The sequence below is a fragment of the Macaca nemestrina genome, chromosome 15, assembly GCF_043159975.1.
Source record: "Macaca nemestrina isolate mMacNem1 chromosome 15, mMacNem.hap1, whole genome shotgun sequence".
Classification (NCBI taxonomy): domain Eukaryota; kingdom Metazoa; phylum Chordata; class Mammalia; order Primates; family Cercopithecidae; genus Macaca; species Macaca nemestrina.
In genome coordinates, this window is record NC_092139.1 from 86623438 (window position 1) to 86635745 (window position 12308).

Genomic DNA, 12308 nt, shown 5'->3' on the forward strand with positions numbered 1-12308 from the left:
ATTCGATATAGATTATCTAATTGATTAGCATATATTTGTTCCTAGTATCCCCATATGACCCTTTTTTATTTCTATATGGTTGTGATGGTCCGTTGCTATCGTTCCTGATTTCAGTAGTTTGAGGTTTTCTTCTTTTTCTTGGTCAGTAAATTGTTACACTTGATATCTCACAGGTCTCTGAGGCTCTATTGTTTCTTCTCTGTTCTTTTTTCTTTCTGTCTCTCAGAGTGGATTATTTCAGTTGCCCTGTCTTCAAGTTTGCTCCTCTATCTTCTGTCGGCTCAGGTTCTGCTGGTGAACCCCTCTAGTGACTGTTTCATGATTTCTATCCTTTTTTTTTGAAATTCTCTATTGGGTAATGTATTGTTTTTATACTTTAATTCTTTTTTTATAAAGTTATATATATAGGGTCGGGCGTGGTGGCTCACGCCTGTAATCCCAGCACTTTGGGAGGCTGAGGCGGGCGGATCATGAGGTTGGGAGATCGAGACCATCCTGGCCAACATGGTGAAACCCCATCTCTACTAAAAATACAAAAATTAGCTCGGCGTGGTGGCAGGTGCCTGTAATCCCAGCTACCCGGGAGGCTGAGGCAGAAGAATCTCTTGAACCCAGGAAGTGGAGGTTGCAGTGAGCTGAGACTGCGCCACTGCACTCCAGCCTGGTGACAGAGTGAGACTTCTGTCTCAAAAAAAAAAAAACCATATATATATAATTTGTGTATATATATCTATAATTTTTATATATTTTTATATATAAAAATATATATATTTGTATTTTTTGCTGGGGATAGAGATGGGGTTTCGCCATATTGCTCAGGCTGGTCTCAAACTCCTAGGCTCAAGCAATCTGCCCACCTCAGCCTCCCAAAGTGTTGAGATGACAGGCGTGAGTCACTGTGCTGGCATTATACTTCAGTTCTTTAGACATGGTTTCTTAGTCCTTTGAGCATGTTTTCTGTAGGTGATGTAAAATCTGTTTCTGGTAAGTCCAGTCCTCAGAGAACGTGTATATTAAACTGCCTTTCCCTTCATGTATAGGCTGTCTCTATTTTCCTATTTCTTTGCTTGTCTCAGAATTTTTTGTTGTTGTTTAGAGTTGGACATTTAAAATATATGGCAACTCTGGAAATCAGATTACCCCACCTCCCTTAAGTTTATAGTTTTTGTCATATGTCCTTGCTCTCTATTTGTGACTGTATCAGTCTGCTAGGGATGCTGTAACAAAGTATCACATACTGGGAGGCTTAAATGACAGAGATGTATAGTCTCAAAGTTCTGGAAGCCAGAAGTCCAAAATGAAAGTGTCAGAAGGCTAAGAGAAGGCCTTTCCCCGTGGGTGAAGGATAGCGATCTTCATGTCTATGCCTTTCTCTCTGTGTGCATGTTGGTCTCCACATTCTCCATTTGTTAGAGAGACACCTGTCTCACTGGATTAGGCCCCACCCTAATGACCTCATTGTAACGTGATGACCTCTGTAAAGACCTTGTCTCCAAATACTGTTGCATTCTGAGGAACTTCAACATGTAAATTTGGGGGTGACAGTTTGCCTCATAATAGTGACTTTCCTAGACTGATTTTGTGAAGTGTGTATTCTTTGTGATTTGTGGCCACTGAATACACTGGCCCTTTAGCTGAGTGGTCTCCTGATGCTTGGACAGGGATTTTCTTTTGTTTTTTTTTTTTTTTTGTTTTCTTTTTTGAGACAGAGTCTCGCTCCGTCGCCCAGGCTGGAGTGCAGTGGCATGATCTCCACTCACTGCAAGCTCCGCCTCCCGGGTTCACGCCATTCTCCTGCCTCAGCCTCCCGAGTAGCTGGGACTACAGGCGTCCGCCACTGCGCCTGGCTAATTTTTGTATTTTTTTAGTAGAGACGGGGTTTCACCATGTTAGCCAGGATGGTCTCCATCTCCTGACCTCGTGATCCGCCCGTCTCGGCCTCCCAAAGTGCTGGGATTACAGGCGTGAGCCACCGCGCCCGGCCTGGACAGGGATTTTCTTAAATTCCCTGAGCCAGTAAGTCTCCCGGCCTGTGCTGAGGTCTGTGGGTCTGTGGGGCTCACCTGGTGTGCTCCGGTGGCTGCTAACTGTCTTAGCCTTTGTCTGCCACCTGCACAGAGCCTCCAGGTCAATCAGCTGGGAGGTTTTCCTGGGCCTGCATGCAGCCATCTCCAGACATACGCTAGAGCCTTTCAGAGGCCCAAGGACATATCCAACTTTTCCTTCTCGGGTTCTTGGCCAGCCTCTTTTTTGCCCAACTACTGCCCCAGCCTCTGGCAGCTGCAGGGTGAAACAGTTGCTGCTGACTCCTTTTGACAAATGCTCTGAGGAACTGGGCTGTTTTCACTGAGTGAGGTCAAATAAAGACAAGTCCTGCCATGAGGCTTTTCCAGAGAGTGGCCAGGTGGACCCAACAGTGACAGTTCTCTGGGCCTGGGGCCTTGAGGACCCTTTCTGCATTGAGTGGCTACCACAGAGCTGGGGAGAAGGGCTGGGAATGGGGTGAGTTAAGATGCCAGCAACTTCTTGTTCTTAGCAAGACTCATTGTCTTTCTTGAATCAACACTCCTCGGATTGTTGAAAGCCTTTCTTTACTTTCCAGAGTTCTGAAAGAATTGATTCTGACTATTTTTGCTAGTGTTTTTGTTGCTTTGATGGAGGAGAGCAGATTTTGAAGATCTTTATTCAGCCATTCTAGAACTACTTTATGGTTTTGTAAAGTTTTGTCATCTTTGTGTACTGGGGCTATTGTAAAATATGGTTAAGTGTCCATGGTAGTACTAACTTGCTCTTAAGTTTCTCGAACTCCTGGCTTCAAGCAGTCCTCCTGCTTCAGCCTCCCAGGGTGATGGGATTACAGGCGTGAGCCACCACACCCAGCCTTTTGCTCTCAAGTTTCTACATTTTTTCTGTGCTTTATGTAACTGCTTCATCGTGGACAGGCAGACAGATCGCAGGCCGCACTTGGATCAAGCACAGTCTCCAAGTACTAGCTGCTCCAGGAAGAGTCACATTTGTACCTTTTTTTTTTGAGATGGAGTCTCGCTCTGTCGCCAGGCTGGAGTGCAGTGGTTCGATCTCCGCTCACTGTAACCTCCACCTCCCAGGTTCAAGCAATTCTCCTGCCTCGGCCTCCTGAGTAGCTGGGACTACAGGCGCATGCCACCATGCCCAGCTAATTTTTGTATTTTTAGTAGAGACAGGATTTCACCATGTTGGCCAAGATAGTCTGTATCTCTTGACCTCGTGATCCATCCACCTTGGCCTCCCAAAGTGCTGGGATCACAGGTGTGAGCCACTGCGCCCGGCCACATTTGACTTTTATTTCTGAGTGATCCAACTGTGGGAAAGATGGCTCCCAGGGAGGCTTCCAAGGCCCTCTGGGGAAGCGCTTGCGTAGACCCCTGCCCACCAAGACTCTTAGCATGGGTTGTTGCAGATGATGGTGCCTGAGTTGTATGGGTCTCACGCCACCTTCCTGTTTGAGTAAAAGCCCTGCCTTTTCTTTGCTATGGGGTGGTGGAAATGTCCGTGAACCACTATGGGTTCTGGCACCAGAAGAGGGCCCAGCTGGGAGTCAGGTTCTCAGCCTCGGTTCTGGGGCTCTTCTGTGAAGTGGAGAAGCTTTTCAGAAACTATATTGCAAAGTAGTCTGAGAAAGAATAGGTTTCCCCAGGTGGAGAAGGACATGGGGGTGGGGCATGTGGTGGCTTCTGCTGTAGACTCGCCTGCCTGCGGCTTTTTCCACACCCTCCTCCGGGCCTCCCACACTACCGTCTGTCTGGAGCTAGCGTCAGATCTCCCCAGGTAAGGAGTTCAGTTCTGTGGGACTGCCACCACTTCCTGTGCCAGCTGCAAATGGGGACCCCGCCACCCAGCACAGGACCCCTTCTCATGCTTGGAAATTTGCTAGGACTCAGGGAACTCAGGAAGAACATTTTACTTACGAAGCTTATTTTTCATGAAGGGCTGAGAGTTCCTCCCCTCTAATGACACATTTGATCTCTCTAGGGAGCCCACCCTGAGCCATCTCAGCATAAGCACTGTGGTGGGGTCGTTTTGAATCACAGACAAACTTAGCCTCAGGAAATCCTCAGGGTTTTAAGAGCTCTGTTCTGGGAACCTGAGAGAAGACGATGTATTTTTATGATGCCATGCCTTGGTTTAGGGTGCCTTTTGTATGTGTCCCTCCTGAGAAGCTCTTTGACCCTCTGATTTGTATATATGTCATCTGTCATGTCCCCATTTTAAAATCTGTCAGAGGGGAAAGTAGCTTTTCCCTCAGTGGTAGGGCGCGGGTTTAGACAGGGTTGGCTGTCTCCTGTTCCTGGAAGTTCCTATTTGCTGGTCCTCCTGAGCGAGGCTCTCAGGTTGTGCTCCTGCCCCCTGCCCCTCCCAGCTGCCTGTGCAGAGGTGCCAACACCTGTCCTTGGACTGTCCCCTGGACAGCCTGGGGCGTGGGGTGGCATCCCCTCCTCGTGTGGACTCCAGAGGTGGGGCAGACGTGGCAGGAGGGTGGGTTGATGCCTGTGAGGTGTGGTGGCCACGTATGTGTGCTACTTGATTAAAAAGGGAAAAAGAGGAACAGACCTGGCATCATTTCCTTTTCATAAAGCTTGTGGTGATCTCTTCTTGGTATTTTGTTGCTAGCTGTGGGTTGGTGTTTCGTGGCTATTAAATTTAGGTATTAGTGACCAAGTGTTTTTTTTTTTCAACTTATTTTAAAATTTACATAGAGTTAAATTCACTTTTTCGTGCAGTACTATGAGTTTTGACAAATGCAGTCATGTAACCAACACTGCAATCAAGATGCGGAACATTTCTGTACACTCCCACATGCTCCTTTGTTGGCCAAACTCTGCCACCTGTATCCTCTGGTGGGCACTGAACTTCCCCTGTAGTTTTGCCAGATCCTGAATGTCCTCTCAGTGGAATCACATGGTAGGTAGCCTTTGAACCTGGCCTGTGGCTTGGTGTGGTATGATGTATCCGTCATGTGGTCATTTGTACTCCTGAGTGCTGGCCACCAGGTGGCTGTGCCCCTCAGTGCATCTCTCCATTCTCCCTTGAGGGACACTGGCAGGTTTCTAGGTTTTGGTGATGGGCAGTAAGGCTGCTGTAAGGCTGTCCAGGTCTGTGTGTGATGGACAGATTCGTTTCCTTCAGGTAAACCCCTGGGTTGGGGTTGCTGGGCCATGCGGCAGGTGCACGCTTACGTTAGCATTGCCCTCACACCTTTCTCAGTCACTAGGTGACCGTGGAAGTGTGTCTGTTTCGGGGTTCTCTACTGTCTCTTGAGCTGTGTGTCCTTTCACTGATGCCACACTTTGCTGATGACTTGAAGTCTTGGAATCAGATAGTGGGAATCCTCCGAGTTTGTTATTCTTTTTTTTTTTTTTTTTGAGACGGAGTCTCGCTCTGTCACCCAGGCTGGAGTGCAGTGGCCGGATCTCAGCTCACTGCAAGCTCCGCCTCCCGGGTTCACGCCATTCTCCTGCCTCAGCCTCCCGAGTAGCTGGGACTATAGGCGCCTGCCACCTCGCCCGGCTAAGTTTTTTTGTATTTTTAGTAGAGACGGGGTTTCACTGTGTTAGCCAGGATGGTCTCGATCTCCTGACCTCGTGATCCACCCGTCTCGGCCTCCCAAAGTGCTGGGATTACAGGCTTGAGCCACCGCGCCCGGCCGAGTTTGTTATTCTTTCTCAAAAAATTGTTTTGGCTATTCTAGGTCCTTTGCTGTTCCATGTAGACTTCAGAAACAGTATGTCAGTTTCCATAAAAAGTTCTGGGCTGGGTGCGGTGGCTCACACCTGTAATCCCAGCACTTTGGGAGGCTGAGGTGGGTGGATTACCTGAGGTTAGGAGTTCGAGACCAGCCTGGCCAACATGGTGAAACCCCATCTCTACTTAAATACAAAAATTAGCCGGGTGTGGTGGCGGGCACCTGTAATCCCAGCTACTCAGGAGGCTGAGGCAGGAGAATCACTTGAACCCAGGAGGCGGAAGGTGAAGTTGCAGTGAGCCAAAATTGTGCCATTGCACTCCAGCCTGGGCAACAAGAGCGAAACTCCATCTTAAAAAAAAAAAAAAAAGCCTGCATTTGATTGGAATTGATCCTGTAGATCAATCTGGGGAGAATGGACATCCTAACAATATTGAATTTTCCAAATCATAAACATAGTTCATCTGTCCATTTATTTAGGTCTTCTTTGATATCTTTCATGGGTGGTCGGCAGTTTTAATCACATAGATTTCATCACATCTGTGTATATTCTACTAGATTTATAGTTAAATATTTTATGCGTGGCACTGTGGTGAATAGTACCTTAGTTCTGATTGATTGTTTATTGCTAGCATACAGAGCTAGAATTTGTTTTATTTGTACTAACTTATTCTAGTAGTTTTTCTGTAGATTCCGTATCCAATTTTCTTCTTTTATTTGTCAATATAGTTAATTATGTTGATTTTTTAAAAATGTATTCCTGGAATAAGTCCTACTTGGGCATGGTTTATATTCCTTTTCGTGTGTTAATGGCTTTAATTTGCTAGTTCCCCACTGCATCTGTGTTCTGGATGTTAATGTCATGGTACGGTTAGTGTCGTCAAGTGAAGGGGAAATAGCCCTCCTCCTGAGTTTTTCAGAAGGGCAAGAGAGATGTAGAATTGGTATCATTTCTTCCTTAAAATTTGGGCCTGTAGTTTTCCTAGTGGGAAAGTTTTAAACTACTACTGTATGAACTACTAACTATAACTACGACTACTCTAAACTACTGTTGAGTTTCTTGAACAGGTGTAGGGCTGTTGAGGCTACTGAGATAGTTTGTGTCTTGCCAGGCATTGGTCCATTTCATCTAGATAGTGGAATGGAGAGGTGTCAGGCGTCTGTGGTGCTCCCGCATGGTCCTTTGGCATCTCCCAGGCACTGATTGCTTAGGTTTCTCCTGTGCTGTTTGTCAGAAGCAACAGGGATTTGTCTGCAGGTCGCTTCTGCCATCCATCTGCTCTCACGAGCTGGAGCCTCCACCTGTCCCTGGCGGGTTAACCCTCAGTAGCACATATGGCTTCAGGCAGCTTGGTGCCGGGCATCCTGGCTTAGGTCTTTTGCCAGAAACTTCTGAGCATGCTCTCTAGCTTCCACGGCCATGGCTTCTCTAGGGCCAGTCCCGAAGCCGCGGGGTATGTGGGTCCTTGTGGGCCGAGAGCACTAGACGTTGCTAATTGGTTGGCTGGTTGACAAGCCCTTGAGGTTCCAGGGCCTGATGTCTTGGTGAGTGACCTTCCCTGGAAAAAGACCCACGTTGATTTGTGCACTTGAGAGGAGCAGTGTCTTCTGGAGACCTATTTGAAGACCGTAGCCAAGCCATACTGTGAGGATTTTTCGCTTGCCAACCTCAGTGCTAGTGCCTTCCTCTTCCATGCAGTTGCAGCGAGTTGGCCTTCTTGCTGCTTACTGGAGTGGTAAGGGCAGAGGAGCTGCCCGCTGCCCTGTCTGTAGGGCCAGCGTCCCTGTGGAGTGGGCTTGCCACACTGTGGGGCCTGCACGGCGAGGTGTGTGAATCATTTGAGTCTAGGCTTCCTCCCTGCCCATGGGCCAGGCAGGCTCCAGGTCCCTGCAGACCTCTCCAGAACAGGGCCGGTGGGGGAAGCTCTGTGAGGGTGTGGCTGATGGGTAATCTCCAGTACTTCAGCATGTGGTCTTTTTTGGAAAGAGGATGATTACTGATAGAATTAGTTGGGTTAACATGAGATCACACTGAAGCAGAGTGGTAGTGTGATCAGGTGTGTCTGGTTTCTCTAAGAAGAGGGAGGAGGGGCAGGGCTAGTAGACCACATGAAAATCGGAGCAATGCTGCCATAGCCGAGGGGTGTCGGGGCCATCAGGAGCTGGCAGAGGCTCCCTGGAAGCTTCTGAAAGAGGATGGCCCTGCTGAGGCCTTGATTTCAGACTTCAGAATGGTGAGAGAATAAACCTCTTGTTCTAAGCCACTGAGTTTGTGGTATGTTGTCACAGCAGCTCCACCAGGGAGGTTGTCCTTGCTCCAGAGTGGGCTGGATGGCGTCTTCCTTTCACCCAGGAGGGGCTCTCAGCTTCAGCCAAAGGCCTAGTTGGGGAAGGCACAGCAGGCGCTGCCTCTGCACCTCAGCTCAGTGCAGCTTCCCTATGCCTCAACTGTGCAGAATCTCCCCATCCCCTCGAGTGTAACTTAGGGAACTTGTTTACCTGTATGCCTCTCTTGCCCTTCCTGTGTGTCTTCTTGGGTTGGCTGCAGAGCCAGGGTGATGACACTGTTGGAAGCTGCGCTGGGCTGGGCCACCTGGGGCTGGGCTCTGTGTGGCTGTGTGGGGCTTTGGCCTTTGGGGAGCTGGGCCTTTTAAGGCCAGCTTTTGGGTCTGGCTGACTTTCCTTCTCCTGTAGTCTCAGTTGTGACAATAGTAAAGCCTCTCTCCAAAAGTGCTTTATCTTTATAGAGTTCTGAGAAAGGTGCCTTGTAGATCAGAATCAGATCCAGATGAGGTGGGCCTGGCCAGCCAGCCATGTGCCTGGGGCTCTCTTGGGATGCCAGACTCCGTCCCACAGTGCTCAGGGCGGGAGGGTGCTGTGGGCTCTGGAGATGAGCAAGTGGATGGTGAGGTATGGAGCGTGTCCCATATCCGGTGGGTTCCTTGCAGAGTTGAGGGTATGATGTGCTAGGCGAGCTCACAAGAACAGATACTAAGCATCTGGGGAAAGCCAACCCCAGGCCCAGCCGTGAAGAGGCAGGCGGGCCTGGTGGGGACTCATGAGCCTCTGCTTTGTGTTGTAGTATTTTAACCACATCAGCATCGAGGACTCGCGGGTCTACGAGCTGACCAGCAAGGCTGGGCTGTTGTCTCCATATCAGATCCTCCACGAGTGCCTTAAAAGGTAGGGTAGGGGGGTGCCTCCCCTCCTGAGTCAGGTCAGGGGAGCTCCTCTCTGGCGTCTCATATTCTCGTGGCTGTTTGTCCTAAGGCAGAGGCATGGCCAGGTTTCCCTGGTACACAGCAACTCCTTGGCCCTGGCCACCAGTCAGTCCCGCAGGCCTGAATAGGGCGTGTGGAGAATTCCCCCCTCTGGCTAAGACGCAGTTGGGGGAGAGGCTTGGTCATTTCCCAAGGGCTTCCCAGAGCAGGCCTCCTCAGAGGCAGCTGGCTGCTCTGCTCAGGGGACACCACCTGTTGTCTGTTTTCTCTTAAAGAAACCATGGGATGGGTGACACGTCTATCAAGTTTGAAGTGGTTCCTGGGAAAAACCAGAAGAGTGAATACGTCATGGCGTGTGGCAAGCACACAGTGCGCGGGTGGTGTAAGGACTCCTTCCCTGCTGCCTGGTGGCTGCCGGGCAGGCGGCCCCTGGTGTGGCCCTTTGCCTCTGTGGCTTGGTCTCAGCTGCTGCCCTGGCATTGTCCCTGAGCCCAGCTGTGTGTGCTGGCCACCACACATTCAGCCTAAGGCAGACTTGCGGCCGTCCTGCCTGTACTTTCTCTGTCTTCTCCCTTTCCCCCGCTGCCATCCCTGTCTCTGTCCAGCCCTTGTCCCTGTGGCAGGAGGAAAGGCTCTCCTTCTCAGATAGCTGGCAGAATCCTGCTGCTCCCTGTTTCTGGAGGTGTGGGTCTTGGCGGGAGGGAGGCTCTCAGCTGTGTGGCTTTGAGTGGTGGTGCCCTTAGCTCCTGGACTCTGAGGGCTACTCTCAAGGTGGCAGCTGTGTACTGTGAGACTCAGGTGCCCAGAGCAGTGGCAGAGTGCTGCCTGTTCCTATAGAATGTGCCCTTGCTGGCGTTCGGGGTGTGGGTCAGGAGGGCTGGGGGCAGCAGGGGGCCCCGTGAGCACTGGGTGTTTGTGACACCCTTTCTCCGTGCTTGCTTTTTCTCTGTGTAGGTAAGAATAAGAGAGTTGGAAAGCAGTTAGCCTCACAGAAGATCCTTCAGCTGCTGCACCCACATGTCAAGAACTGGGGTTCTTTACTGCGCATGTATGGCCGTGAGAGCAGCAAGATGGTCAAGCAGGTAACTGGCCCTCAGCAGGTCCCAGGGCAGCCTGTGCTGCCACCCTGGAGCGTGTTCCTGAGGCTCTGTGCTCAGAGGGTTGCTCACAGCTGCCTCTCTCCTGGGCCACTTGTGTGGCTTTGTGGGCAGTGGGTGGGTCGTCCTAGCCACATCTCCCATCCCGGCCTGCTGGGAATGGTCAGTGAAATGTGGGTGATTGAGAATGCAGCCTGGGCCCAGCTATGTGGCTTGTAGGGAGATGGCTGAAGTGCAAGGCAGGGCCGGGCAGGAGATGCTGAAGGTGCGCCTGGCTCTGGGGTATGCAAAGGCTCAGGAGCCAGGGCCAGCCCTCCCTGCTTGAAAGAGAGTGTCAGGGTAGCTCTCCCTGGTACCAGTGCCCACTCCTGAGGGGTGGAGGGTAACATGGGGAGGTGAGTGTTCACGTTCCTCATTTTCCCCAAATGATTACAGAAACTCTCTGGGTTCTGGTCAGTGGAAGGGGAAGTAGGTGTGGAGGGGTTGGGGCTGCAGGTGGGGCGGCCCCAGGACTGTGTGGTGGGTGGGCCCTATGCCAGAGCCAGCTGCCAAGAGCAGGGCCTGCCTTTAGGTCCCTGAGACCATGGCCTCGGCACTGTCCCTGAAGAGGCCCTTACTCTGGACATGATAAGGGAGCGTGAGGGGGCCCACACGGGCCACCAGGGCGTGTTGAGGAACTTGAGGAGAGACATTGTTGGGAAGCAAATTGAAATGTAGGTAGCGCTTGCTTCTGCCTTTGCTGTGCATGGTCCTTGGCTCTGACGGAGGGAGAGAAGGCAAGCCCCACTCTGGCCCGGGGGTGGGAAACTTCCCTAACCAGGAGGGGGAAAAGTCCCAGCCTGGCACAGCCACAGCTGGGAGGAGCTCTGGCATCCCGAGGAACCACAGCAGCCTTGGGGCTGGCCTAAGACTTGGGGCTGAGGCCAGTCTGATGCTCCTCTGCAGTCATGATATTTGCAGAGAGCTCAGTGCCTGGGGTTGATGGGCTGGGCTGCAGCATGCTGTTCTTAACTGGCTGCGGCCGCACTCTGGTTTCTCTCCTTGATGAGGGCTCTGGGCACCACGAGCACCTCACCTCCCTGCTCTGCCCATGGCAGGAGGCCGCATAAGTGGCCTCGTGTGGGCAGAAAGGCCTGGCAGCCGTGGACTGCCCCTCACTCTCGCTGCTGTCAGTGGGCCTGGCATCACTGAGGCGGGTAGTCAGCATGCAGTTATGTGGCCACAGCTCCTGGCTGTTTGGTGTCTGCCAGGCCCTGGACGCGCCTGCCTTCAGGGTTGCAGGCACACAGCTGCTGGGCAGTGGGCAGGCCATGGAGCTACAGCCTGCAGTCCTGAGCGTGAGGTGCTGTACTTCCCAGGAGACGTCGGACAAGAGTGTGATTGAGCTGCAGCAGTATGCCAAGAAGAACAAGCCCAACCTGCACATCCTCAGCAAGCTCCAGGAGGAGATGAAGAGGCTGGCTGAGGAGAGGGTGAGTGCCACCCTAGCGGGAGAGCTGCTGGGCCACGGCCATTCCTGTGGCAGCTGTGGAGGGACAGCAGGCGCCCCTAGGACCCGTGTCTGAGCTGACACCTTGGAAATGCTTGGATCCTCCTTCCAAAATCAGATACAGGCTTTTCTTTGAGCTTCAACATGTGTGATACTTTTATAAATCACTTCAGTTTTGGTTCTGTTGTTAGAGAGCTGGCAGGGCAGCCTGGTGGTGGACCATGAAGGTCACAGCCTTGGTGGGCCACCTGGGTCCCATGTCCACCCTGGGTGTTTGGAGGTAGGTCAGTGCGCCTGCCAGGGTTGAATCTGTAGGGCTTGGTCCTGATGAAGCCCCTAAAGCCACCTTGGGAACCCCACTCAAAGAGGGGTCTGTCAGGCTGGCAGTGGTGTCGTCTGTCCTCAGGCATCGTCTGCATGGCCAGGGCGTGACGCACCCACCTGGGCCTTCTGGGTGGGAGTTAAGTGTGGCAGTTCCCTGGCCTGGGTGAGAGCCCCAGGAGGTATCTGCCACCGCCCAGGCCAGCAGGTCCCTCGCTGCTCCCTGGGGTGGGGCTTGGCCTCCTGGAGCCAGTGGGACTTTCTGGTTTGCCCCTAGTCGGAAGAGGGGCTGTGGGGCTCAAGGGCAGCAGGTGCAGGACACAGTGCTCCTGGCTGGGCCTGGGGCAAGCAAAAGCTGGGCAAGGGAGAAACACCCAGTGGGGAAGCCTGGCCTGCCACTGTAACTACACCCAAAATTCTTCACTTCTTGGTACATGTCCTGATTGCCAGGTAGGCTG

General features: G+C 51.8%; 1 protein-coding gene across 4 annotated transcripts in view; it reads left to right on the forward strand.

Annotated features, from left to right (window-relative positions):
* LOC105480708 (DGCR8 microprocessor complex subunit) overlaps positions 1–12308 on the forward strand; it is a 33056-nt gene that overhangs the window by 18462 nt on the left and 2286 nt on the right. For 3 of the 4 annotated variants that reach the window (XM_011739817.2, XM_071080024.1, XM_011739818.3), the window contains 4 exons: positions 8805–8905; positions 9219–9325; positions 9898–10025; positions 11399–11512. In XM_011739817.2, coding sequence (XP_011738119.1) covers positions 8805–8905; positions 9219–9325; positions 9898–10025; positions 11399–11512 — 450 coding nt within the window. The remainder of the gene's footprint in view (positions 1–8804; positions 8906–9218; positions 9326–9897; positions 10026–11398; positions 11513–12308) is intronic. The other variant, XM_011739819.3, reaches the window with a different exon arrangement.